This window comes from Siniperca chuatsi, linkage group LG1, assembly GCF_020085105.1.
Source record: "Siniperca chuatsi isolate FFG_IHB_CAS linkage group LG1, ASM2008510v1, whole genome shotgun sequence".
NCBI lineage: Eukaryota > Metazoa > Chordata > Actinopteri > Centrarchiformes > Sinipercidae > Siniperca > Siniperca chuatsi.
This window is the reverse complement of record NC_058042.1, coordinates 7,710,724-7,738,385: the sequence shown is the minus strand read 5'-3', so window position 1 is coordinate 7,738,385 and position 27,662 is coordinate 7,710,724. Positions and strand designations below refer to the sequence as shown.

The window sequence follows — 27,662 nt, the reverse complement described above, 5'->3', positions numbered from 1 at the left end:
GTAGAGGGGGTTTGGTCTGCTGTGTGGGATCACTGCACACAGGGAGGAGAGGAGGAGGGAGCACAGGGACGGCTGGAGGGAGAGAAAGACTCTGAAGAAAGGGAGCGGAGGAGACAGACAACAGGAGACAAAGGCTGACACACAATCAAAACCCCACAAGAAAAATGCCCAATTTTGAAGGCACCTGGAAAATGAAAAGCAGCGAGAATTTCGAAGAGTTGCTCAAAGCTCTGGGTGAGGACAATGTACTCTTTTTTTCTATGAAGGTTTGAATGCCTTTTAGTGAGAGGGGTTTTCAAAATTATCCAGTGAATGAAATGAATACAGGTCTATTATCTGCACTGTAGACAACCATACCTGGAATACAGACCTCAGACTGCAATCAAGGTTTATATTGAAATGCATGCAGAGTTGACTGGTGTTAAGTGAATAGTTTTTTTTTTTATTTTCAAATGTAAAACACTGCAAATAAACACATCTGAGGTACAAATTGGAGACTATACATAGATTGTAAGCATTTAAGATGGCAACAGATTAACATTTGATTAAATTAACACAAAAAAAGCAACATCCAAAGGTGATCCACCACATTTCCACCAATCCCACGTCTCTAATTGTAGCGCCACAATAGCAGGGTTTTTTGCTGCAGTTTTAATTGTTTTTCATATGGAAGTATGGTTACAGGAGACAAATTTAACGTGGAAGATGCTTTTTCCAAAGTGGAGTACAACTGGTTTTAATGACAAACTCATGCATTGTTGCTGCGTTTGAGTGATGGACTACAGGGAGGATGGATGGGAAACAGAAACAGACTGGAGCCTTATCTCATCTAATTGTTTGCACTGTAACTGTGCGGCAGAGAGGGTTAATAGCTGTTTCCACTCATTTGGAGGACAGACTCTCATGATCTACAGGAGAGCTAAACAAAGCAAGCGGCACCAGCATTCCTCCCTCTCATCACCTTGTCACTGCACCCTCCATATTTGCAACATCTGCTGATAACAATCTCAGTTGCAGCTGCTGGAGGATCCCTTTTTAATATGAAAACAAACTGCTTTATACTGTAATATCTCCTCCTGATGACTAAAAAGTGATTTGTTTTTACTGTGGTATGACTCTGCCTGAGATAGATATCTCTACCTTTATGCACTCTTAGGGTAAATAAACCAAGTTTCAACTCTGAAATAGGATTTTTTTTTTCATACCACCACCTTTTGGTGCCAGAAGGAGACAGAAAAAATGTGAGGTGACACAACTCAACGTCAGATGATGAAATATAGAGAAAGTAGGTCTTATACTAGTGGCAATAGGTTGGAACAAAGTGGTTTTGTACATCAGGTCATTGTGAATTATATCCATTTACTGCTTTACAGACTCATCAGCCCTACTTAATATTCATACTGTGGGCTCACAGGCAGCTTTGTACGTGTTTTCAGGTGTGAATGCCATGCTGAGGAAGGTAGCAGTGGCGGCTGCATCCAAGCCCCATGTGGAGATAAGGCAGAACGGCGAACACTTTTACATCAAGACTTCTACCACAGTCCGCACCACGGAGATCAACTTCCTCATTGGAGAGGAGTTTAACGAGGAGACGGTGGACGGGAGAAAGTGTAAGGTAATTTAATTAGACAGCACATAATGTGCACAAGAAAAATCTGAGTTTTTTACTTCTATCAATTCATCAACTGCTTTTCTGATATCTATGAATATATAAAAAGTAACATCACGGAAGAGTGATATGTCTGTAGCTTCTAGTATTAAAATCAAGTCTTGAGGATTCCCACTAGCACCTCAACACTTCACTCTGCAGGACTTCTGAAAAACTGTCCTAACATTGTAGGGATATTGCAACTTTGACAAAAAACTGGATTAACAAGACTCATCTCTCTGCAAGTTAAAGGGGGACCTCAACAGTGCATTTTCATCAAGGTGGGGGACTTGTGAGAGACAGATTTAAAAAAGAATGGTCAAAATCAAAGGAGCAGAGGATGAGATAGCCCTACTTTTAGTCCCTATCTTGGGTCAAACTCCAACCCTACATTTCCCATAATGCAACTCAATAGTGTCTTTCATTAGACCCTCTCTGCCTGGTAAATGCAGAGAGGGTCCCTGGTGACATCACCCGGGTTATTTTCTCAGACTTTCCTCCAGAGCCACAGATAACACTAGACATCACAGGCGGTGTAGTTCTCCTCGTGAAGAGTAAACTGAATTTCATGTGTAAAATTGGTGGAATGTCCCTTTAAGTCTCATATTTTACTGAAATTAAGGGAAACCGGCTGCAAGGAAGTCGGTAAAAATGCACTCAAAAATCTAAAAACTGTAATTTTTCGGGGGGAAAAAGCAGGCTAAAACATGAAAAAGACTCCCTTGCAGGAACACGGGACAAAGAAATAAACATAGCCTCCATTGATCTATCGTCTATCACTTTGCTTTAGTGCTGAGATCCTGTTAGCCAGCTGAGGGAATAAATATAGGAAACAACATTAAAGTGCTGCTTTTCTACAGAGCTTGGCCACTTGGGAAGCAGAAAACAAGATTTACTGCAAACAGACTCTACTGAGCGGGAATGGCCCGAAGACCTTCTGGAGCCGAGAACTCAAAGGGGATGAACTCATACTGGTGAGTTGTTTACTGTAACTAGAAATATAGTCACAGATCAGAAAGAGTGCAGCTGTAATCTTAAATTAATGAAGTGTAGAAAGCATGGATTGCACCCAGAGATAACCAAGTCTGGACCCGCATGTGACCTTCTCAGGATCTTCCCCATTGTTTCTCTTTCTAGAAAAAAGTAAAAAAGTTGTTTTCTTTTCTAAAATTATGGCTCCCAAATGCTCTCATCGCATCACCCTGAAGAAGGATATCCACGCAATGACTCTAAAGTTTCATCTAAAATCTCTCAGCAGATCAATGAACAGATGTTTGGATGTTTTGCAAAGTGGGATGAGGTGTCAGTTTTGGAGGTCGCTGTCTTTAACCACATGGGCCCATTTCCTGTTTCTACTACTCTTTCTGCCAATAAGAAAACAAAGGATTGGCTAAAGGGACAGTCCTCAATTTGTGTCAAAAGCACTGTTGTTCTGGCAGTGCGGTGTAGCCTATCCTAAAAAAGGAATAGTTTGACATTTTGGGAAATGCACTTATTCGCATTCAACAAAATCCACCCATCAGCACCTCTAAGTAATTTTTCAAGCAAATGTGGCAAAAATTTCTTGGGTTCCAGCTTCACAAATATGAATATTTTCAGGTTTTCTTAATCCTCTGTGAGAGTAAACTTAATATATTTGGCTTTTGGATTGTGGATCAGATTAAACAAGACATTTGAATACATCAGCTTGGAGTTTGGGGACTTGTGCATTTTTTCCCCCCATTTGCTGACATCTTATAGATCAAAATATGAATTGATTAATCGATAGTTAGTTGCAGCCCTAGTTTTTACACTTAGGTTTTTGTATGGGTACACAAGCAAGATATATAGCTTCATATTTACTGTACAGACACAGAGTGGTATCAATCATCTAACTCTCAGTAAGAAATCAAATTAAGCTTATTTCTCAAAGATGATGGCCATGCCAGCAGTTTCACGGCAGAAGCAGAAATCAAAACTAGACAGATGGTCAAGAGAGGCCATAACTGGGTGGTGACACCAGATGTGAAAACGTTAAATGATCTGGTCAATATTTCTCTCAATAATGTGTAGTTCGTAGGAAATGTTCTGAACACCATCCATTTCTCGTGTTTGCTTTTTTTGCCAAATGAGGGTGTGGATAAACATGCCTGAAACTGTGAGACAGCACATTATCATGATGCATAGTTTTTAAAAAAAAATTTCACATTAGAGGTTTTCATAAAAGTTTTTCTTGGTCATTTGATGTTGATTTTAATTTTACTTTTGGCTGCATGATCCACATTAATAAAAATTACACAAAAGGCTCAAAGCAATTGAATTATTTATTACAGTTTGCAGCAGCACATATTCAGGGGCTCCACAGGGAACCTTAATCTAGATTTAAAAGAAATACATTGACATTTCACTGCCATACGTTTGTTGAAGACAGAACTTCATGATCTTGCATCCATAAAAAACACCTCTGCCTCCAGTTCCTGGCAGTTTCAAGATCACTAAGACAAAGCAGTTTTTTTTTCTGTAAACATCTGCTTGGATTTATTGGCCAGATGGAAAACAAAGCTGAGTCCAGTTTGGCTGTGATGGAGATCTCCGTTTTACTGACTGTGACTCACCTCTGCAGAGAGGCAATCAGGAAAACATTTGAGAGGGGCTGTAATTTGACTGAATGAAGGTTTTCAAACTGGGAACAAAGCTTTGAACAGGACCAAATCTGTTTTCATTCAAGATAAGGGTGTGTACGTCTGTCCATGTTGGCTGTAATCTGATAGGCATGTGGGGTTGAATCATTGGAGAAGAAAAACGTGACTTTTCAAATTTTAATGCAATACCACAGGAGGGAGGTGTCAGATATATTCCCTGCTGTTCTGCAATTTAAACATAACTCCCTCATATTACACATCAATTAATGTATTGTTTAGTTTTTAAGATTTGAATGAAGTTGAAGCAGAGATATTTGGCTCTGAGATGAAGCAGACTGTGAAATATTTTACCAGTGATCTGGAGGCTGAGGTCACTAGCTGTACACATCACTCGGTTATCAAACCTCGCATCACCTTTAAAAACATTACTTCAAAGAGAAATGTAATTTTGATTTAAAATATATTATGGCTCAGAATAACAATAAGTTCTTGATGAAATTGTGAACACACAGATTTGTTAACTTACGGTACTGTGAAACCTTCATAAAAAGATTCACAGTACTGGCCCATACTATGCTCTGTATATCATTGTAGTTGCTTACAAAAAAAAATATAGATAGACCTCTCGATAACACTTAAATAGTGTCTTCACACAGACTTCATGTACTGCTGAAAGCTGAAAGGTGGCAGACTGGCTACTTTGCAGAAAAATATAGCACCAAATTCAAGGTAATCACTGCAAAAACAGCCATTAAAAGCCTATAAAGTTAATTAATAAGGTAACCTCTGCTGTATAATAATACTATGAAGAATATTTTATATACTAATATCGTCAGCGTACAGGGCAAATTGAGGGCAAATTCTCAAAACCCACAAAAAGTGCGAAAAACATTTATGTTGTGAGTAGCATCTCCATGTATGCACTGCAGTGTGGAACAAGATTCTTTCACAGAAATGTAGGGAGTTTAGGATGATTGTTGTTTGCCTATTTAATTATAATTCATCATTTTCTCATTGTGAACACACAACATAATCAAAACATAGAATTACTAAAAAGAACTGTGACACAGTTCAGGTCAGATAATGCAAAGTGCAAACTTGCCAAACTGGAAGGATTTTAGCAAACAGTCAGTGATCGGAGCCAATCAGGACTAACAGTATGACTGTTACAGGTTGAGTGGAGTAGAATATATGAGGAATATAGCAGCACCTATAGCTTTGTCAACCTGGGACAAGGTGTAAACCCTCTGTTAGCTGCTGTTGGTGTGTGGTAGCACCAGTTTAATATTCTGTTGTTACTAGTAAAGAAGCTCGTTCATCTACACTGAACTAAAAGCTAACGCGTCTTCCACTAATGAGTTCACTCTCCTCTCGGCTCACAGAGGAATGTGATTGATCCTTCAGTACAAACAGAAAAAATGCACATAAACTTAAATAAAAGCACTGGCCAGCAGATGAGGAAATTAGGCTCTCGGGGAGAGATAGATGGATGTGGAGCTTAATGAAGACAACATGGGGTGGCTTACTGCCCTCACTGTGATCTAAGATGGGTGGACAATAATGACCATTTTGGAGAGTCTACAGTAAAAAGGGGAGGAGGATAAATGCTTGAGTATGAAAAACTACTCTTTTACTTGTCCACGCAAAGAACCTCATATACTTCCTTTACATTTCAAGCCAATAAATATTGATTTCTAAAGATGAATGCAGTTCTGCATTGACTACTTTATGATGGGACTGGAGCCAGATGAAATTGTGTGGCTGTTATGGTGTCGGGGGTCCAAATCTGTGTGTGTCCTCCTGTGGGCTTTAATTGATCTCATTGATCATGCTGTTGAGAAATGCCAGTGGACCCTGGTGTTACCTCCAGTTAATGTCTCCCTCGGCATCGCGCCACGTGCCAGATGGAGTCGTCTCAGCTCCATTTTTCACAGCGCGGGCCTGCTTCCATCCCGCCACACTGCGAGGTCTGAGATAATGATGATGTGTGGTGCTGCAGTTGGCCATAATGCTCTGCCCCTGGGACTCCCATAAATCTTTGGACTCGGACACACCCACCCCTTACCCGGGGCATTTAATGCTCCTTTCCCCATTTTTATGTTTTTGTCACATCTGTTTCTTTAGCAGGCAGCAGTGTCAAATTAAGACCATGAAATTAGCCAGCATTCAGGCAATTAGTGGTAGAAATGTAACAGAGCAGCAGTAGAAAATATGAGGACTTTCCCATGGTATCATTAGAAAGAAATTTAGGGACTACAATACATGCGGCATGTGGAATGAAAATCTGACAATATTTCAGAATCAGCTTTATCGGCCAAGTATGTGTACACGTGCAAGGAATTTGACTCCGGTTTTAAGTCTGAATGTACTTACACACAGAACAATTTACAGGAAGATATCGTTGGAGTGTATTATTCCAGCCCTACGGTAGCTTTAAAAAAAAAACATGTATAGGGACAATTTCTTCAACTGCAATTTGTACATACGTTATGGGAATACACAGGTTTTTCCTCCAGTTTTGTGTGATTGGAAAGGCTTTGTCGATTTCAGAAAGAGCCAGACCTTAATGAGCTATAACTGCAGCTTGCAGTTCTCTCTCATTTTCATGGTTGTTAGTTTTTTTTAAAATTGTCATTTACATTTCTCTTGTAAAATTCTGTATCTACTTGCTGTCAATATTAAATTTTGTAAAACTATTATAAAACCTGAGTCATATGACTGATTTGACTGTATTCTTGAAACAACCTCAGACACCACCCTGGTACAGGCAAGATAGCAGGAGGCTGAATAAATCACGGTTTTGATTTTGATGGACTTGCATCAAAATGTCAGAGCAGTCTGAACTTCGCTGTGTGTGTCTGACAAGATACTACTGCCGATTAAGTGATAATCCGATTTTTTTCCTGTTCTAATCAATCTCGTTCCAGATCTTTGGAGCCGACGATGTGGTGTGCACACGGATCTACCTACGAGCATAGCTGAAGTGTTCAAATTTCCGCCAACCTTTCAGTGTCTGAAGTGTCAGTGTGAGACATTTTACATAAAAAACTACATATCAAATAATTTGTTTTGACATTCAATCTTTTGCATCTCCATGAAAATCATAATTACTGCTGAATATCACTGTTTCCCCCCTTTTTGTATATAATTTTCGAGCATTGGAAATTAAACGATCAAAGTATGATTTCTTTTTGCTATATCGTTGAATTTATGCTTTAGATCTTGGGAAAGTACAGAAGACAAAGAAGATGGCGGACCAAAGCAGCAGAAGTAGTACGCACACTACGTATTACAGATATTTCCTGATGAAGAACTTGCTGGTCAAAACATTCCCTCAATAAATCTTTCAGTAAGACCTTTTTTAAAAAATAAATAAAATCATACAAACATGATGGCAAAAATGAGAAGAAAAAAGTGGTCAATGGAGTTTTGGTCTATTTAAAGGATATTTTAATGCCAAACACCATACTAACACTCATGTACAACATAATAAAAGTCAAGAGAAGAGACATGTTAAACGAGGTACAAACGATGTCTTTATGTACAATCAGCTCTGCGGGACTTTCTGTGGTATTCCATATTAAAACACAGTCAATATAAAAATAAAAACACAAGTTCCAAGATTGTCTGTAGCTGGTTATGTTACTGACCATCGCCTTTAATGGAGTTCAGGAAAATGGCAGGCAGCTTCATTTTTTTTTTATTAATTAATTTATTTTCTTCTTAGGAGTGTTGCCAATCTGCACTTCCATACTGAACTTTTGGTGCGTTTGCTTCCATCCAGCTCAAGTTATGATCCATACGTGAAAAATTACAAGGATCTGACTTCTCAATGTTAAGAAAAGCCTTTTGCTTATATAGCGATTTCCACTGTGAAACACACTTTACAGCATTTAGTGTGATGGATATCTTCCCATCCAACCTTACCTACAATATCTACAGTGCCAATTCCAGTTTTATTAAAAAAACCCCAAAAAAACAAAAAAAAAACACAAAAAAAAACAAAAAAACAAAAAAAAAAACTGTAGAGGGGAACATGGCAATAAAAATCCTTAGTTTACATCCGTCCTTTAAGGGAATACAACACATTCACATTTGTATTTCGGCAAGAAATACAAACTGATAGCTTTGATAGACTGCGACTAAAGGAATTATTGCTTGCTTCTTTTCTGAAGCCTTAAACTGTACACAATTCACATGGCTGGCATTCACGTATACTACTATACATCAGTCAGTGTTCGTAGTCAACACTGGGCATAAAAAATAAACACAACTCATGTACACTTTTTATAGGTGATACATTGTGAGATCACTGAACCTGTCATACAGATTCTAACCATTTGGTAAAGTTTAAATACAAGAAAAAGTTGACAGTACTGTTAGGACTTCAGTACTTTGAAAAACAGACATGTACTTCTGTACTTTCAAAAACGAGAAATTGCTGCTCAGCTACATTCAATCATGTTAAAACCACCAAGTGACACTGATGCCAAAGACTGAAGGTAGAAATGCGCAGAAAGGGGCCAAACAAATATAAAATGGGTAGTTTTTCTACTAAGACTTTAGTGACAACACGTTCAACAGACCACAAAGGAAAGATGTCTCTAATTAACATCCTTTTGTAAAAAACAGTTAAAAGTTTTCATTTTCTTAATAAACTTCTCGGCAACCTCTAGCTAAAAGATACTATGTGCGTGTGTTAATGTACGCTACACATCAATGACATTGATAAAAAAAAAAAAAAAATCTCGATACAAACAACATATTTACACCAATTGTTTGGGCGGTCATAAATTATTGTACTCGATACACACTGCTGGCATTGTACTGATACCAAGCATCTACCCAGCAGTCGCTGGGATGTTGAATGAATGAATGAATGAATGAATATGTATCTCCAACTCCGACAATACACATTTTAACAGAAGTAACAAGTAGTTGTTCTCCCTAAAGAGAAAAACTGAGGTTGTTTTTATTTCCTGTAAAATCATGAGGTGGTCCTCAAAACAACACTTATATCATTAAGTTGCTGAGTTTTAGTTATTAAATGCATAACCAGGTTTTTTTTGTTTAAACTGTGAATTGCTCCAAAGAGAAGATGCAGTAAGGGGTGTTTTCTCTGTATATTAATCTCATGTAAAAATTTGCATTTATTATAATGGGATTACTGAGACAGGTGGGTGGTTTCCAATATAGAGACAAAACTTCCATTTCACAAACGGTGCAGAATTTGCAGTGAAAACTTGAAAGTCAAGACAAAGTTCCTGAATCAGTTCTGACACATTTGCAAAAAGTGGAAACTTTACATCCAATTTGAATTGTGGACTGACAACCCCCCCAAAATTTTGGCAAATGAATCCAGTAACAGCAGGTTGGAAAAATCCACTGGAGCTACTGTATATATGAAGTTATCACTGGCAGTTTGTTGTGTGAAGACGTCACTGCCACAGCTTATCTTTCGATAAGAGAGACTACAGTGTTCTGTACTTCACTCGATACTTGTTAATGTTGAGATAATGGAGAACCTCAGGGCTGCAAGTGGTGGTGCAGGACAACAGGCCTTCTTGTTCATCTCCCATCAGCCACTTGCGGCTGTCGGCAGACATGTCGCTGGTCACATGCTTTTTGGCCCAGGTGTCCAGCCACGCCTGAAAGCGTCTGTGCAGGCGTGTGTTGACCCTCTGTTGGGACTGAAGGAGACATCAACCAGAACAACAGCTCAGCGACTGCAACGCCAGTTCAAAGTGCAAGAATAAAGTCACAGAAATATGTCTATAAAGAGTCATCTCATTTATTCAGATGACAAGACAAAATGTATCCATCTACTGGACTGTAGTTAGTCCATCCACCATCGTGTATTTGGTTGTAATGACAAGGCAAAACATCTTCAGCATTTATCCTCACTGACTAGGGGACGTCACTCCCCTAATCAATGAGGATGTAACTTCTCTGAAGGCACCAAAAGTGACTTGTCTTTTGAATGTGATGGCCCTTCTTTAGGTGACATCTGGTAGCTACTGGGGTGGCCTCAGATCATCCACATTCACTAGAGGGCATTGTATCATCACAGGATGAATGGTGAAGGGTTCTTGTAATCAATTCAAACTAAAAAAAGTCACATACACAAGTTGGAATATTAGCCTCAAGAATACAACATACAAACCAATAGTATGAAGTATGAACTGACAAAGTTTGTGTTGACACATTCTGTTAAAACTTAGAATTTCAAACATGTATAATAAAAATATTTTGAGAATGATTAAAGTGGAAAAACAACATGCTACCTGGAGAGTTAATTTGTAAAAATAATTTGTAAAGAAGTTTTTATTAGAACTTCTAAAATCTTCCAACTTGATATGTATAAACATGCTAAACGATGTCTTCGACATTACATTAACCTTGGGTTTTGGAATCATAGTCTCAAAGACTTTACTGTTTATCGCTAAAAAATGAAAATCCTCTAACAAAATCCAATAATAATAATAATAATAATAATAATAATAATAATAATAATAATAACAACAATAACAACAACAACAACAAAGAAAAATAGATATAAAAAACAATTTCACTGCTGGAGATTACAATGTTCATTATTATTTATGTATTACTAATTGTTGATAACAGTGTGAAATCAATGTGTAAAATAAATATATTTTCTGGAGTTTTCTGAATTTGCCTCTATTGCTGCGGCAGTTGTGCAACTGGCTGTACTGTGCATTTAAGAACTACCTGTTCTAGCTTTTTCAAAAAGTAAACTGAAAAAAGTGTAAACTCTTAACTTTCCCACTATTCCTGAAATTCTTTAAATTTAATAAGTAATAAATATTTATAACTCACACTGCACGACAGAACCACATATCATACAGACAGAGGACAAATTAAAGGAAAAACCTGAACAAAAGAGTGGCCTTTCCAGTCACCAGATCTCAACCCAGTTTTAAACCTAGGGAAGATTTTGGACCAACGTGTAAGACAATGCTCTCCACCACCATCTCCATAAGACCAAATGATACAATATAAACTTTCACCTTCAGATATATTTAGTGATGTCTGTAACTGTCACTGATGCTGTATGTCCTTTTGTTTGTTTTCCTTTCTATCTGCTGTACTCAGGTCTCTCTAGCAAAAGAGATCTTGATCTTAGTGAGATGACCTGATTAAATAAAGGTTGTGTATATAAATGAGGGAATATAATATATGGTGTTCATCCCTCTAATAGAAGTCCACAGACTTGGCGAGGAGCACTGAAGCTGCTCTGGATGCTCGTGGTGACCTGACTCCATGTTGGTTTTGCCTTTAATTTGTCACCCATCTGTATATTCTGCTTGTCTGTACAAATCATTAACACAACATAATGTTTAACTGAGTGAAATATTCCACGATGTCATGTTTCACAAGACACATAGCAATATTCTAAATGCTATATGCAATGCTGTTCACGTGTTTAGACGTTGTGACCGATTCTTAGTCGCTCTGTCGTTAATAAAAACTACAGGATGTTGAACACATTTGAATATTTCAGATTTTCTGACATTACTTATCATCCAGTCCTAGTATTGAACCTATATAACTATTAATAATGAATTGGGAGAAGATAAAATCTATGGTGAGTATACGACTTATTTTCTGTGCTTACCTGATGAGCCCGTGTGAGTGCTGTGTGCCTGTACATGTAATCCTCTGATTTGCAGACATAGACCATCTTGTAAGAGTTGAGCTTGAACATGCACTCCATCTTCAGCTCAGTGTTGCCGTCTTTCGACTTGTCCGAGGGGACCTTGGTCATTCTCTCCTGTTGTAGCTGCTCCCATCCTCTCTGGCACTTCCGTATCCGTCTCAAATTCCTGAAAGCCAAAACAGATTGACAATCATGAATAATACTAACCGATCCCAGAGAAATTCTTCTGATTACTCCACACATCAAAAGAGTGCATTACGTTTACAGGGAAAGTTCGCACAAATTTAAAAAAAAAATCTATGAACTGTTTTATTTTCACTTGAGCATGTTATATTTGGCACAATTGTGTGTTTGACAGTATGCACTGTGCGATTTTAACGTCTAGGGGATGTGGTCAGGCACAATACACATGACATTAAGCAAATTTGAGAGCAGTATAGTCAAATTTGAGAGGACTGTCCCTTTAAACAATTATTTTTAAACCCATGCATTGCAACTCACCCGAGTAATAGAATTAGATAGGGAGTCAAATCATTCGTGGGAAATGTGGATCTATAAGAGCAGCAGAGGCAGCAGTCGTAATATTTCTGTACAGTGCACTTCCGTTGCACGGCCACATAATTCAAATCTAAATATGCTTGGCAAACAAATATTTATCGTAATTGGAAATTGATCCTAATTTTTGTACAGGTAATAAAAATGCAATTATTCACCCCACCTGAATGAAAGTTTTAAATGTGTACTTACCACTGAGGGTACAGGTGAGCGGGGACTGAAACCATGAAGCATATTTTTGCATTCAGGGCTCCACTTAAAAGACATGACAGTGAGGCCAATTTCAGGTAAAAACTGTTAGAAGCAAACACTAGAAAATTGCTGCCTGATCGGATACCAATCAAAAATATGAGCTGAGAATACTTTGATGTGCACAAACGTTCACCAACAATGTACAGAGTGTCATGATCATGAGATGAAGACCCAACACAACTGGAAAAGAAACTGCTGGATTTTTACTGCCATTGAAGATATTTGTGACGGAGGGCCTTTTGACCTCTTGTGCTGCTGATCTCTCATAGATTTGATGCAACAAAAATAAAAAAAATAAATTAAAAAAAACAGAACATAAGAACAAAGGACAAGATGTGGGTGAGCCCACTGATAAATCATAGTCAGGTACCAGATTTATGCAATGGGTTAAATAAAAGCAAACTAAGAGCAAGATTTTTTGTGTGTTTTAAAAATCCTTTGGAAATGTTTATGGTAATGGACAGCCATCTCAAAGAAACAAAAAATTCAAAAAGCACCAATGACAGACAGGCTTTATGTGCAACACTCAACTGGAGCTTTAAGACAGAGTGGACACAACCACGCCTCCATGCACAGCTCTGAGGTGTCAGGAAAGAAATACACCAACATGAACATACAATTTAGACAATAATTTTATTTACAAACCCTACTCCTCTGTACAAGTGTTGCAGATAATGTGCTTGACCAGAGTTTTTAAAAACTTATGAGCACTAATTTCCGTCAAACCAGTGGAAAAACCTCACCCACAACAAAAAGTTGCAACGGGAGTGCACTGTTTCCACTGAAAATTATTACAAACATAACACTGAGTATAACAGACTTAAACAAATGGACATTTGAACATTTACATTTGAAAACAGTGATTAAGTCACATACAGGACCTTCGATCTGAGTACAATCACAAACAAAGGGCATGATACGGTAGAAAAGGAAACCATGACGTCACTGTCCTCTCTTAACAAAGTCGCTCAGGTCCAACACAAGAGCTTCAGTCTCAAACTCAGGTCAAAGACATTGTAGAAAAATGAAATTAAAATGAAAAAGGTGGAACCCATTTGTTTTTCTTTCAGTTTGTGCAATCAGTGACTTTTGTTCTTATGTTACACAATGAAAATCATCATTTAAATTCAATACAATGTGAATAATCAATCTGAATGATTCCTTATAGCTGTCTGCTAAGGTGGAAATTCAAAACCCATGATCAAGCCGAAACCATTTTAAAAAACCTTACTATTAATAAATAAAATTCCCATTAAAAAGGAACTGAATCAATGAATAAATAAATTCCTTTTTTTTTTTTTTAAAAGATGGCCATGTAAAGTGCAATCTTCCATGTGAGGCAGAGGTCAGAAACTGAAAGAGTCATGTTCACGGCCAATGAGATTCTTAACAGACAGGAGGGCATTCAGGCACAGCAAGCACTTCACTGTAACTGTGGAGTTACTATCTTTAATTAACCTTCTCAAACCCTTGCTGTTTGTCCGTTACTAAAAAGGCAGAACTCTTACGCCCCAAAATTTTGTGATTAGAGAGAGATTCCCAAGTCACACTTGTGCAGAAGTGCCACTGTTTCTATCTCTGAAAATGAGTTGTATTTGGCAGCTGGTTTGGCTTGTCAACAGTGGAGTGGCTGCTCGGCTGACTAGAACCTCAGGACAGAAGCTTAAAAGCGTGCAGACAAGAGGGAGACATGGCTGGGGCCTCACCTGGGGAGGAACACCGGCTTCTGGGCAAGATGCTCACGCAGCTCTGGGGATGCAGAATCGGAGTTCAGGTATCTGCCCACGTAGTCTGACCACCTCTGTGGAGGACAGAGCAGAAAAAAAACAAACACATGTATTACATATACAATAGCATACAGACATACCTTTGGACTCTAAACTGAACCGGACTAGTGATTATGGCCTTTCTAATTTGGAATATTAACATTAACGTTATCAGGGCTGGAAATTAGAGGTTTACACCTAATATAATACTGTTTGAAGCCTGACAAATATATAATCAGCCGAAATATCGCAAATATATTGGTGTAGACATATATGTACGCCAAAGATATGATGAATAAAGTTTAAAACAGTGACAACATAACACCAAAGAGCACTTATTTTTCCAATTGTAGTATTCTGGTCAGTATACTCTTCAATACACATTTTTTATGAATTATTATTAAAAATGTTTATGTTATGAATCTATGTAAACACAAAATAAAAATGGCCAGTATATAGCTGTTAGATTTTTTTTTTTTACTCCAAAATATCAAAAAGTGGCCTCAGAAATCTTTTCTATATTTTGTCTCTAAAATGTTTCCTGTATTTTGTCTTTAACCAATAAGGTTGCAGTTAACCATTCTGTTTATTGTCAACTTCTCTGTTGATCTTTTTTTAAATTTTTATTTCTTGGATAAAAAGGTCGATCATTTGGTCTATAAAATGTCAGAATATAGAGAGAAAAAAAGCCAATCACTATCTCTTGAAGCCAGGGTGACTTCTTCAAATCACTTGTTTTGTCCAACTAACAGTCCAAAACACAAGATTATCAGATAATAAGATAAAACAGTTAAGCAGCACATTCCCACATTTCAGAAGCTGGAACAAGTGAATATTCCAGCATTTTTGCTTCCTTACATTTTTAATCAACTATCAAAATAGTTTTTTCTGCTCATTAAGTTATTGATTAACTGACTAATTGTTTCCGCACTATTACCCATTGATGCTAATTTTGGGAGGACAAAATATTAGAAACATGTTACAACAAAATGCAAAACAATTCAACACCACCATTAACTCCAGCCTCAAAAAAATATTCATAACAGTCATATTTATTGCAGGGCTATAGTACTGGATGATACAGGATGTAGCTATGTAGGTGTACCTACTGACGACTTAGTGTGTGAACTGTAGATGAAAACTGAATGAGTCTTACCTCTGCCTCTGCTGGCTCATCAGAGTTCTCCTCTTCTGTGTCCAGCAGTTCCATGGCCAGACTGACAGATCCTCGGCTCTTTACAAACATCAACTACAAAGCAATCAGAGGAAATTGCCTATAAACAAAGTAGTTTAGACTGATGTACAATATTATCATTACTTTCTGGGCTTGTCGTACCTTGAAGCAGTTCTCATCGGACATAAGCTGCTCTGCTTTGCGTTGGTAGGCCCCCTCTGCTGTGGCCCTGGATGTCTGCGTGGATAGTGTGCCCCCCGTGGCTTTATTGGCACTTTCGCTCAGGTACATGTCCGTCACACGCGCACATACATCATCAGTGACAAGGTGCTGGAGCTGTGAAAGCAATAGGTTTAGTATGCAACAGCTGTGTCCACACAAATTGAGCTTTTTATGATCAAGCCCCATCAGCAAAGAGGCTATAAGTCTTACTCAATGACAGAAGGTTTACAGATACTGTTCAAATCAAATGATATAATCTTGAATGTGCTGACCTGCCGGACAATGCTCTGGATGAGTTTGTCCATGGTGAAGGCAATGTAGGCATGGATAGTAAACATTTCCCTCAGGGAGTCCTCATACTGAGCTGGCTCCATGTTTCCATCCAAAAGATTACGCACCATCTCCAGAAACACTGAGTAATAGTCCTCTACATCAACATCCACTGCAGGTAGAAAATAGTAAAAGAGTTAAGTTATATGGTGAGAAATGACAAAATACCACTACCATGGTGGTGTAGTGTTAGTGAGGATTTGAGTGCAATTATTGTACAAAGTCAAGATTAACAAAATTTAAACCACTGGTTTTGTTTTCTCACTTACTCGGCTCCTTCATCTTCAGTTGGATTGCTGGATTTTCATTTTTCTCCCTTTTGAGCCCCAACACTTCTCTTTCCTGCTCTCGCTCACGGGAATCCTCCTCAATCTGCTTCTCAGCTTGCCCGTAGATTCGTAGCAAACGAGAACAGAGGATGTGGTGAAGACGAAGGAAGATATACCAGTAGTTGTTCACGAAGAACAGGTTATAGGCATCATCTGTGCCCCGTAGCTTCTGAGCTGCTGTGTTGCTGAAGAGGAGCTTGGACTTTGATGGGCTGCTGCCTGGCAGGCCATTGTGCTTCTTGGGGCCGTCTTGATCCATCTCAAGGTCTTCTAACTTCTCTTCTTCCTCCTCCTCCACATCAGAGAGCTCACCTCGCCGTGCAAACAGCAGGTCAGGGATGAAGTGGTGGATGATCTGTTTGATCTTATACTTGTCTTCTTTCTGGATGCCCACCTGTCTTTTGACGTGATGGATGATGAGGGCAGCAGCGTCCTCCAGGATTTGGCTGTCTTCATAGGTCAGGGTCATGTGTGGGCCGCTCGGTGGCGGTGTGGCAGTTTCCTCTGATGCTCGCTCCTGGCGCTACAGGAAACAGACAGATGTAGAAGTTCTCTTATTAGACAGTAGTATTCTCTATCTAGACAACATGAGTTGGTGCCATTTAGAGCTTCAAAAAATGAATTCACCTGTGTTGTGTAAAACAATTACTATATCAAAAGCACCATCAATCACAATGAGACATTATGTTTTCCTTCTTTTGAATTAATAAAATTATTGTCAAGAGAACATGTTTCCTTACGTCATCATATAGCATCTCAATTTCATTCAGCAAGTTCTTTGAACGCAATACTTTGGTGTCATTCTGCTTGAAGTTGATGCCTTGATGGTCGAGTGACTTCAGGTAATACTTTTCATTCTGCTCCTGCCAGATTTTGTTGAAGCCTCTCTGGGCTTCTCTCCATTCCTCCTCCTTCATTTTTAATCTGAAACAGTGACAAAAAAATAAATAAATAAAAAGATGCATAACCTTAAGTGGTCCTAAATCAAATGTTATAAAATATGAACAACTGTTAAGCCCTGACCAGAGGCTGATAAGAAACTAAAACCAGACTATTAACCTTTTCAGCACTATGGGGACAGACACAGCTGGGTTCCTCTTGAGCCCGTCGATGATGTCGTGGGCCTTGTCTCCATATATCCTCTGGATAGCTTTGCGGTGAATGACCTCTGAGGAGCCGCCCATTGTGTTGTCCAACTTGAAGCGCAGCTGCTCCTCAGCTGACATGCGAGAAAGCCTCCGCTGCACTGTCTCCAGGGCTCGTATCGTGGCAAGATTGGCTTCCAACACAACATCCAGCTAAAGAGGATGAAATCACAGTGAAATTATTGACAAATTAGTTTAACTATGTCTGATTATAGCAAGTTTCCCTTGGATATCTAAATCTAAGGCTTTTCTGTGTGTCTGTCTTTTGACTCCTGAGCAAAGTGCATCATTATAAAAATACAAGAACCTACAGTTTTTACTTTGGAGTTCGAGTGGAATGAGTATTCCTCACCTCAAAGCGCTCATCCTCACATCTGTAAATGTGCTCCTCATATTGAGTCTTCTTGGAGCTCACAAATGTAGAATCCTCAGACCACGATGGAAACGACACCCACGTGTCATTCAGAACCTGCAATACGGCATTCAGTTCAATTAAAATTTCAGTTTAAGCATCCGTGTGAAGGCTCTCATTTGCAAAGCTGTCAAATTGATAGCAGGCACAAACATCACAAAACACAAAAGGCAGGAAAATAAGTAATTAAATCAAAGTGTGTAAAAACAAAAACAATGTCTAGCGTCTGCCTAAATGCAGCATGGTAGACTGACAACACAGGAAAAACAAACTAACAAAACGAAACATGCATGACCCCCCCACGTACTGGTTTCCCCGCCTGCCTCTTTCTGTTTCTCTCTCCCTGTATGTGTCTGCACATAGTAGCCCAAAAACACAACTCCTGTTTTGATTTTTTCACCCACGATTCTATTTTCACAACAACAGGTGAGCCGTGTGTGGAGGAGGTTTGTTGTTAATGAAGTAGCCTATCGAAAAGATCAAAACCAACTTGGCACCGAATTACATCGGCACCAACAGGCGCCCTTACATGTGTGACTGTCAGTACACTGCACGGGAGGGGCAGAGCGAGGGGAGATTGTGGCTGAGGTTTTTACGCTTCAGCTTATTCTCTGGGGGAATCCATGCTTTGACCGGGTACAGCCATACTTCATTATGACACGACGATGCACAATATGCAAATCGACGTATTTGTCAGTTTAAAATTCCCTGTTTGTTGATATTTATTCATACCTCTATTACTGCTGTGCAATCTCCATCTCATTATAATCTTAATAGCTACACTTAACTTGACAGTTCATGCATTATTACTTTATACTGTATTATCATCATCATCAACCGGTAAACCCACTTTGTACTTCACACTTATTTTATACTTATACCCACTTGGTACTTAATTTATTTTCTGACCTGTATTATTGTGTGTATATATATATATATATTATATTTATAGTGTATTATATTTTTTTGCGTAGTACTTCTATTCCTTTGTGCACTGACGTGATAGTGTGCTGCTGTAACAAAAGAGTTTCCCCTCTGGGATCAATAGAGTATTTCTGATTCTGACATTTAGTGTTTTTTAGACTACATACTCAATCAAGCGATTTACCAACAAATTAATCCAAAATTTAAATAATCTTTAGTTGCATCCCTACTTTGATAATAGTCAATAATAAGTAATCAATTTGGCAATTAAACAATTTGTCCACTGGAAGCACATTTTACTTGCATTTGGTGCCTGGTACAAGCACCAACTGAACACAACACCAACTCCTACTCCTGATGCAGTTGTCCAAGCCAAATATATTGATACCATTGTACCTGGTAGCCTTGTGGGAGAGAATAAATAGGTTATCATGACAGAAATACCTTTAATAAGCAGATCTCCTTCAGTGACTCACCTCTCTGCACAGCGGCGTTCTTCCTGTGCACTTGGGCTGCTGGTAGCTCTTCGGCAGTGCTCTATAGCTAGACCCCAGCCTCTTGCAGGAAGCGTAGTCAATCTCCATGGCGATGCCCTCTGTAGCACGCTCCTTGGGTAAACTCTCTGCATTGCTCGACTCCCCGTGACTGGACTCTCGGTAACCCAGGAAATTTTTGAACCATGTAAAAAGCTCTGGGAATTTTCTGTCAATCATACCACAATGTATGTGAAATAAACAATTAATAGTGAGACTACGACCCCGCTGTGGATGACAGATATTGTGTATCATTGACATAGGTAGAAGATATTTTTCAGTGATATAAGTAGTAATGTGATGTACATGGATGTTGAAACAGATAGGAAATCAATACTATATTTCATTAAAATCCAAATCTGATGAGTGCACCAAGGATGTTATATCAGAAAAAACATCAGAATATATTGCTCATTAAATACTGACACTACCTCATATTGATGAGTAACAAAATTACTGGCATAGTTGTACTTCATGTCGCCATAATACTGAATACCTGTTTGAAACTCAAGTGTTTTAGTATGGAGTTATTATTTAGTACTATGTGTATGTTTCAACTCACCCAAGAAATGGAATGACTAACTGCACCAGCTCGGCACGCGAGATAACTTCCTGGTTGAAAATGTGAAGACACCGCAGGAAGTTGTCATATGCCTCAGAGCTCCGAAGAGCCTTCTTCACCTGTTAGTGTTTTCAGTGATGACAAAAAAACTAAATTAAACTTTCCCTTGAGATGATTTCATCAGATCATTAATATTTTGGTCATCTTCTTCATCTTGTTATTGCAGGACTTTAAATAAACAATACTGGTGGTGAATATAACAATACTGACCTTCTCAAAGAACATAGTTTCAGTGCTGGTGCTGTGTTTGCTGACTTCAGTCATGCCATGGTCCTTCCCCATTATTTTAGGTTTCTTCTGCAAGGGTATAAAGAAATTACAAAATTATGATTGTTGCATGCTCCCGAAAATGTTTGATTTTGAAAATGGTAAATGTTCTAATAGAAGAGAATATTATCATTCTGAGGTTTGGATAGATTTAAATACACCCAGCTGCCCGTTTATCTAGTAAACCTAGCTAGAAATAATACAGTCTAATACATCATTCCTGCAATTAATCCTACCTTCATGAAGGTTCCAATGTTCAGATTGTGTTGAAACTGTTTAAGAGAGGTGGTGATTCAACTTTGTGGTCATTTTGGAGGCTGTAGTTTGTGGTGTAGATGGTGCTGAACTATATTTGTGAGGTGTTTTTAATATTTAGTCTACACTCATTAATATAAATTGTAGACAAATTGCCTTTGCAGCATACTGACAGAAAGAAACAGTACAAACAGCTGAATATATGCAGACAGTTAGTATGCAGATTGGTGTGTACCTTGACAGGTGGTGTGGCTCCCACTCCAGCAGGTCTCCTGATTGGCAGGCCGTTGTGGCTCAGCCTCTGTTTGTTGTTAATTAAGGGTCTCTTTACTGTGCCGCCATGATCATTACGCACCGACTCTGCCCTGTCTGGTGTAGTCTTGCCCAGAAGCTGAGAAGAGCATTAAACATCATAATCTCACCAAAGAGAGGTCACAAAAATTATTAAGGAAACATCAAAGAAAATGTGAAAATTTGGCCAACTGTTGTATAAGCTCAATATAAGAAAGTAAGGGTGCTCCGATCAAGGTTTTTGGGGCCGATCACTAATCGCTGGAAGCAGTATCGGCCGATACCGATCTCAGAAAGTATCATGAATTGACAACTGTTTATTTATTGGCAGGCAACATGTGCAACATATTACACTGTCAACCTCAACCATATAAGCTATGCCTATCCAGTTAAAATGGGCCATGCTGTAAAAGTGTGTTCACGGAGACTCACCAGTGAGCTGTTTGCATCAGGCAGGAACTGTCCAAACTCTGAGAGCAGGTCCTCCTGGTTCTTGAAGAGTCTTGCCACCTGAGTGTAGACCTCCTGCTCAGTGAGTGCTGGGATGTAGTTGCCTCCTGCCTCTTTAGCATTTCGTTGTTCCTTCTGAAAAATGTATCATAAAATTGGTGGTGAGATTACCACTGTGTATCCCGTTTTCTTTTCTCTAGCAGGCAAAACAAACACTTACGTTGGGTACCAACAGCCCTGTATATGCTACATTGCTTGAATATTTTTTTTGTATTTTCCTACCTGGTATGTGTGAAGGATTTCCAGGAAGGCTTTGTAAATGTCTGGCTGACCCTGGAAGCGGTTCTTGATCTTGTTGACATAATTTATAGCGTGGTTGAACTCTACAGGTTGGTTGTTCTGGAGAGGTGGCCCACCAGATGGCGTGCTGCTCACAGGAGTGTGGGACTGAACCGAAGGTGAGCGCGGTGAGGCGTAGGATGGGATGGAAGGGTTGGGCTGGCTGGTGGGTGTATGGGCTGGAGACTGAATTGGCTTATGGGATGACAGAGAAGAGCATAAGCATGTTATTACACTCATCAAGTAAAGCTTCAGTTTGGTCTGCAAAAAAACATGTTAGCGATATCGCTGAAACAAATCTAAAAATTAAAAAGATGACCAATAGACTTTGCCTTAATTAAAAAAACAAATAACATGGATTTGTTTACGTTGCTGGCATAATGTGTTAACCCAAACCCATAATAATTTGTTATTATGAAAGTGGCTGTGGTCATCTTTAAGCCAGTTTCCAAATACATACATAAATACTTCAATAAAAAAAAAACTTTCAGTCTGACAAAATGGAGCAATAAGAAGCCCAGTATATGTTCTAATCTATGATACATAATTCAGTGGACCAATATAGGAGCCTGTATTCTACCTTGCTGCTTTTATTTGGAGCTGGTTGAGTGGGGATGGGTGGGGTGGTGGTGGTGGTGGGGGTAGTGGTAGTTTGCGGGCCAGCCTGTGGCAGACTCTGGTGCTGGTGGTGGCTCGCAGGTTGGCTGGATGCTCCACTTACAGGGATGTTTTGAACAGAAATACCATGAGGGGTGATGTAGTGGATCTGACCTGGCGTGGTCACATTGACTAAATCGTTGGTTTGAACCTCAATCTTATACCCGGGTGGCAAGAAAGTGTTAAAGCCCATAATGAGGTCTGGATGGCCCTTAAAAAGTTGGGACACACGGTTGATGACTCCAGGAGTGTCTATGCTGTAGCAAGAGAATGAATGATAGTATTTTAGTATTGGATTCATCATCAACTGGGTCCACATATATTGTTCTGCATGTTACATGTTAAAACTTGACACACAGAAATACTATTTATGGATTTTCTCCAGCTCACCTCTGTGACTTGAACTCTTTCATAATATCAAGGAAATCATTGTAAACTTGTGGCTGATTCCCAAACTGCAGCTTCACTTGATCCAGATAGGACAAGGCATCTTCTACCTATAAAGAGAGAAAAATTATTGGCCGATTCCCCTCCTAAAACCAGACATTCTGTAACAACTGAATGCAGAATAAAAATTAATTTTGAATCAGAAAAGTCAAAAATGCCTATCAGATTAAAAGGGACCGTTCACCCCAAAACTTAACAATAAGAATTGCCCGGGGCAAGTAAAATATCACGTAGGGCAAGTAAATCTAGCAACTCATTTGCCTGATCAGTGGTCAAAAAGAATTAAACATGTATTTTTGAGGAGCTGATGATGGAAGTAGATATCTCTGTTGAGAGTTGCACATACTGATTGGGCACTCGCGAGTAGGGATAGGTACTGAAACACAGTATTCAATGGGCCCCTGGGCTAAATCATTAAAGACCGTAGTATTATCACGCTCGCTGCAGCCTCTCCTGCTGTCTGTGTCGGGCTGAGCTCCTCCACACAAACACAGCCACACCTGGAGTGAGCAGATCTATTTTCTTTCTACCAATAGTTCCTACATGAAACTGCTCACTACAAATTTGTGGATTATCTTGAGTAACCGGGTCATGATTTCTGGAAAGAGACACTGCTGTAGAATTTTTAAATGCATCTTTTTTTGGCGCTTTGAGTGCCATATAATCCCATTATATTTAAAAAAAATACAGACATCTCTATGGCTGATATCTCCAAAACGTTGCAACTCACACCAAAACAATCTAGATGGATAAAGAGCACTACAGGTAAGAGGAAAAATATGTATTTTTGATTTTGAGGTGAACGGTCCCTTTAATGTTGAAGAAGGTTTTGCCTTGTACTATGTGAAATAAACTATTTATATTTGTTTCTTTGGTGATTTTATTATCATATGTCAACACACTTGGCCCAGATGGCTGTTTTTTTTCCTTTGGTAGATATATTTTTAAGTTTGTATATTTGTCCATGTAGGGTTACCTTCAGTCGCTGAAACTGCTGTCCTTGGGTTGAAGTCATGGGTGCGGGTGGATGAGCATGACCTTGGACCACTGCAGGGCCCTGGGACTGAACTGCTAGGCTGTGTGCATGGGGACCCACATGAGGTGCAGTATTGTTATGTCCATGTCCGTGTCCATGTCCACTTGTGCTCTGAGGCATTGTAGGCACCTTTTTCAGAAAAAAGGTACTAGAATTTTAGGATCCATAAACCTTAAAGATAATCATGTCCTCAGTGGGGTTACAAAAAGTCTTGTCCATATCATTACAATTACACTGAATTCAAGGACTCTTTTTAAAACTAAATCTTGCACTGTGAAACATTCACAATGCAAGATTCACCAACTTTTTAATAACAAAGTTCAGATGCTGCTCCTTTGAGAAGATCCCATTTAACGGGCAGACAGTCAAACATACAGTGCTATTGTTTTTCTTTCATTCAATCAGCTCACAGTAAGAGCAAGTTCAAAATGGTCCGCAAAGACAAAGTTTGAAAGGCTGAGGTGTAATATCTTGTCTATCATCCTTTAAAGGCTTTGAGCCAATGTGGCTTCAGACTTATATCCACTAAAGGCTAATTTTACTGGAAATTGGTGCCTGGTAAAAGTTAATCTAAGACCCAGCTAAACATAACTGCAACTCCTGCTCCGGAGGTTGCTGTCCAAGCCGAATACATTGATACCATCATACCTGGTAGCCTTGGGGGAGGGAATACTGGATGCCGGTGGATGGCTGCATGTTGTCTGCAGCTGCCTCTATCACAGTAGGGGCCGGGGCGAGGGCCCGGAGCTGGAAGCTGTCTGCAATACCTTGCACCGGGGGACGACGTGATTGCTGTTGCTGGGGGGCAAATATTGGTTCCTGGTCCTCCACACGCCTCTTCATTGTATACGCATACTCAAAGGGGCTAAAGTGGACAAAGAGAAATGGACAGTTGTTGGGTTTTAATCAGTCTGTGAACTTTAACAGAATATTTCAAGCATTCAAGTGTGTGCAGTCACTGTACTCATTTATTTTGCAGTAAGAGGGGGACAGAAAAAATCAGGGGTAGACAGTAATACTTTTACAAATCCACATGGCAGAAATTATCAGGACAATTGTTGAATGTAACTTAAGTCAGGCTTAACCAGAGGCTCTAAACAACAATCTGAACCATAGTCCTGTGTTTGAAAAACAAGATTTTTAAATAACTAAGCTCTGAATGTAAAACCAAGCTCCTTTGTCTCATGTTTCCTCAATGTAGCCCAAGGGAAACAACTTAAAGCCTGAAATACTGGTGTTTCACAGTATTCTGAACTAACACTGGTATGAAACGTCCCATGGTGCAGCCACTACAGTGACATTTTGATATTTTCAATCCATGCAATTATTTTAAAATTAACCTTTATTAGCACTATATTTACACTTGGAAAGGCACATTGACGAACGAGACACATATTTTACAAGTGTACAAAATGTACAATTTAAACACGCAAAAAAAAAACAAACAAAAAAAACCTTTGGGGAGAAACAAAGGCAGAAACTAATTTAGTGCATCAAAGCAAAAGGCTATGAGTTAATTATTAGACAAAATGCTTGTCATGACTGACCCTAGATGGACATGCTATCATTGTTCAACAGAATGGCTGTGGCAGCTGGTTAGGGACCGTCTTTCAAGTAATAGACGTAGGTGCAGAGGGCTTCTCAGTCCTGTCATTAAGACACAATGAAGTTACCACAGTTATCAATTTTTTAATTCAATAAATCATAATGTTCAATGCACATATCATTTGCCCGATGTCTCATTTTACTTGTGTGATTTCCTTTTGTACATTTTGCATGAGCATTGTTTTAGGGAGCCTGAGAACAAGCTCATTGCCACAGACTGCTTCACTGTAATTGTTGTGCATATGACAAATAAAGAACTTAACTGATACTATAAAATCTCACTTTGAGTGTAAAACTTGTTTTTATTTTTTTAAGCATTGGCTGTGCATACCATCTTTGGCACAGTGCTTTATAACGTTCCTAATTTTTCTGAATATACATTTTTTGGTTGATATTTCATAAAACGTTTAGATGTTATTATTCATGTGGCTAAAACAGGAAAGCACAGCAAAATTGTTGAGATATTTGACAATATAAACCGGACGGTTTACATAAAAACAAAAAGACGTGTAGCCTCTCAGCGCACTCCATACATGTGTATAGAGAAAAGTAATTTATTGACGTTCCCCAAGCAAACGTCATTGCAGTTGGTCAGCGGAGAGCAGACATTGTGCCTCCGCTGCACCACCAGTTTCGAAAAATGTCTGAGCGTGCGGTATCGAGTCGCCGAGATCGTGTCTGTCGCATATCCGGCTTCAAATACTCTTTGCCGAAACGCGAAGCAAATACAGCAGACAGTGAAGGAAGGCGAAATTTGTTGACTAGAGCTACAGAAAGAGCTAACGTTAACATTTAGCTGACAGCCAACACTTTACAGGCACGTAAGCGCTGTCGCTCGCTCGCTCCGTGTAGCCCTGCCTCATCCCCTCCCCCTCTCTGCCAAACACCGAGCTTAACGCCATCCGTTGTCGGTGAGCTGACATCTTTCGCTTGTCTGATGGCTGACGTTGGCTTTGGTCCTAGCTCCAAGTTATGTGGCAAGCAAGCTAACCTTTATTATAAGCAGACTAAACGCTAACTAGTCGGCAGAAAGAATCAGTTAGTGTCTGTTTGTCACTAACGTTATCGGGTCATCGCTCAGTAAACTGCACTCCGCTTACTAAAAAAAAAAAAAAAAAAAAAAAAAAATCCAGATGAGCTGAACGTGTTGGCTAACTGACGTTACCCTTGCTGTTAGGTAGAAGCTTTCGAAAAGAAAACAACCATGCTTCCTCGCAGCTGACAACGCAGTCGGTTGCTTAGTTTGTAACATATGGGCTACAGTTACACCAAGGTAGTTAAATAAAGTTACACGGTCAGTAATTAATTCTGGCTATGCTAGCTGGTTAGGTAAGGAAGAACGCTAGCTAGCTAACACTAGCTTCTACATAACGTTACCGTCGCATTAACGTCAAGTTATGCGAGAAGTTCGACAGAAAAAGATTTAGTTGTCACACAAACTGCTTATCTGTCGTTAACGTTTGTCTCATAAAAACCCCGACCCAGGCAGTAAAATTTGATATTGCAAGAACAAACTAACAACAAAAATGCATGTTGTCAGGTCAGTCTGCTCAACGTTAGCATGCCAGCTAATTCATGGTCGCCGCTTGCTAGCCTTACTTAGACTAGCTTGACTAACTTAACGGCGCTGCAAGCTAACGTAGCCGCTACTGAAACACCACATGTTATTTCGTTGGAAGACGAAGATACACCAAAATGTTAAGCCATCACAGAAAAGCAACCGGTGTTAGATCGGTATCTGGTCTGTTCGGCAAGGTTATACAGCGGGTAGCTAAATGCTACGTTAGCACAACAACCAACCCCCATCAGTACAGGGTATCCGGCTAACGAGCTAACACTACTTGAACTTACCTCGCAGGACTGCCACCAGCAACAATTTGACACACCAGTGTAAATGGGCCCAACCAGTAAACCGCTACTCGTGCATTCACCTGGCCGTGATAAAAAGTGAAGTTCTGAGAAGTGGTCGCAAATGAAAATGTCAAAAATGAAACTGGCCGTAGTGGCTACGTCGCTAACAACAGTGTATGTATGAAGCGGTGTTCCTTGAACATAGAGGCGTGTCTAACAAGAAGGCGGGCCCAGTCTCCTCCCAGTCTGA

The 27,662-nt window shown here is 39.3% G+C and overlaps 2 protein-coding genes across 8 annotated transcripts; one reads left to right on the top strand and one right to left on the bottom strand.

The window, feature by feature from the left end:
* Positions 1 to 41: 41 nt before the first annotated feature.
* Positions 42 to 8,353, top strand: LOC122874811 (cellular retinoic acid-binding protein 1). 3 transcript variants are annotated; one of them, XM_044193200.1, is made up of 5 exons: positions 42 to 234; positions 1,437 to 1,615; positions 2,509 to 2,622; positions 7,197 to 7,289; positions 7,489 to 8,353. In XM_044193200.1, the coding sequence occupies exons 1-4, from the start codon at positions 165 to 167 to the stop codon at positions 7,245 to 7,247; spliced, it is 414 nt and encodes a 137-aa protein (XP_044049135.1). In that variant the 5' UTR covers positions 42 to 164; the 3' UTR covers positions 7,248 to 7,289; positions 7,489 to 8,353. The 3 variants fall into 3 exon arrangements, with proteins under 3 accessions (XP_044049135.1, XP_044049152.1, XP_044049144.1); XM_044193217.1 differs by having other exon boundaries at positions 7,197 to 7,295; XM_044193209.1 differs by lacking the exon at positions 7,489 to 8,353 and having other exon boundaries at positions 7,197 to 7,453.
* LOC122874799 (paired amphipathic helix protein Sin3a-like) lies at positions 7,703 to 27,662 on the bottom strand. Of its 5 annotated transcripts, none has more exons than XM_044193171.1 (22): positions 27,413 to 27,662; positions 25,504 to 25,603; positions 24,605 to 24,821; positions 23,897 to 24,085; positions 22,864 to 22,970; positions 22,397 to 22,730; positions 21,760 to 22,011; positions 21,460 to 21,612; positions 20,972 to 21,127; positions 20,425 to 20,511; positions 20,155 to 20,273; positions 19,536 to 19,761; positions 18,076 to 18,192; positions 17,638 to 17,876; positions 17,319 to 17,502; positions 16,519 to 17,101; positions 16,192 to 16,361; positions 15,860 to 16,033; positions 15,680 to 15,772; positions 14,464 to 14,558; positions 11,909 to 12,116; positions 7,703 to 9,959 (listed from the first exon to the last, which is right to left on the bottom strand). In XM_044193171.1, exons 3-22 carry the CDS (start codon positions 24,797 to 24,799, stop codon positions 9,741 to 9,743), a joined length of 3,900 nt encoding a protein of 1,299 aa, XP_044049106.1. In that variant the 5' UTR covers positions 24,800 to 24,821; positions 25,504 to 25,603; positions 27,413 to 27,662; the 3' UTR covers positions 7,703 to 9,740. The 5 variants fall into 5 exon arrangements, 4 of the variants coding, with proteins under 4 accessions (XP_044049106.1, XP_044049096.1, XP_044049115.1 ...); XM_044193186.1 differs by lacking the exons at positions 7,703 to 9,959; positions 25,504 to 25,603 and adding exons at positions 12,452 to 12,502; positions 12,698 to 12,722 and having other exon boundaries at positions 11,977 to 12,116; positions 27,413 to 27,660; XM_044193161.1 differs by lacking the exon at positions 25,504 to 25,603 and having other exon boundaries at positions 27,413 to 27,661.

Coding starts and splice junctions, on each gene's coding strand:
- LOC122874811 (XM_044193200.1), top strand. CDS start 165: ATGCCCAATTTTGAAGGCACCTGGAAAATGAAAAGCAGCGAGAATTTC. Junction 235..1,436: donor AGAGTTGCTCAAAGCTCTGG/GTGAGGACAATG, acceptor ACGTGTTTTCAG/GTGTGAATGCCATGCTGAGG. Junction 2,623..7,196: donor AAGGGGATGAACTCATACTG/GTGAGTTGTTTA, acceptor ATCTCGTTCCAG/ATCTTTGGAGCCGACGATGT.
- LOC122874799 (XM_044193171.1), bottom strand. CDS start 24,799: ATGAAGAGGCGTGTGGAGGACCAGGAACCAATATTTGCCCCCCAGCAA. Junction 20,512..20,971: donor GAGCCACACCACCTGTCAAG/GTACACACCAAT, acceptor ATACCCTTGCAG/AAGAAACCTAAAATAATGGG. Junction 19,762..20,154: donor TTAGTCATTCCATTTCTTGG/GTGAGTTGAAAC, acceptor TATGATTGACAG/AAAATTCCCAGAGCTTTTTA.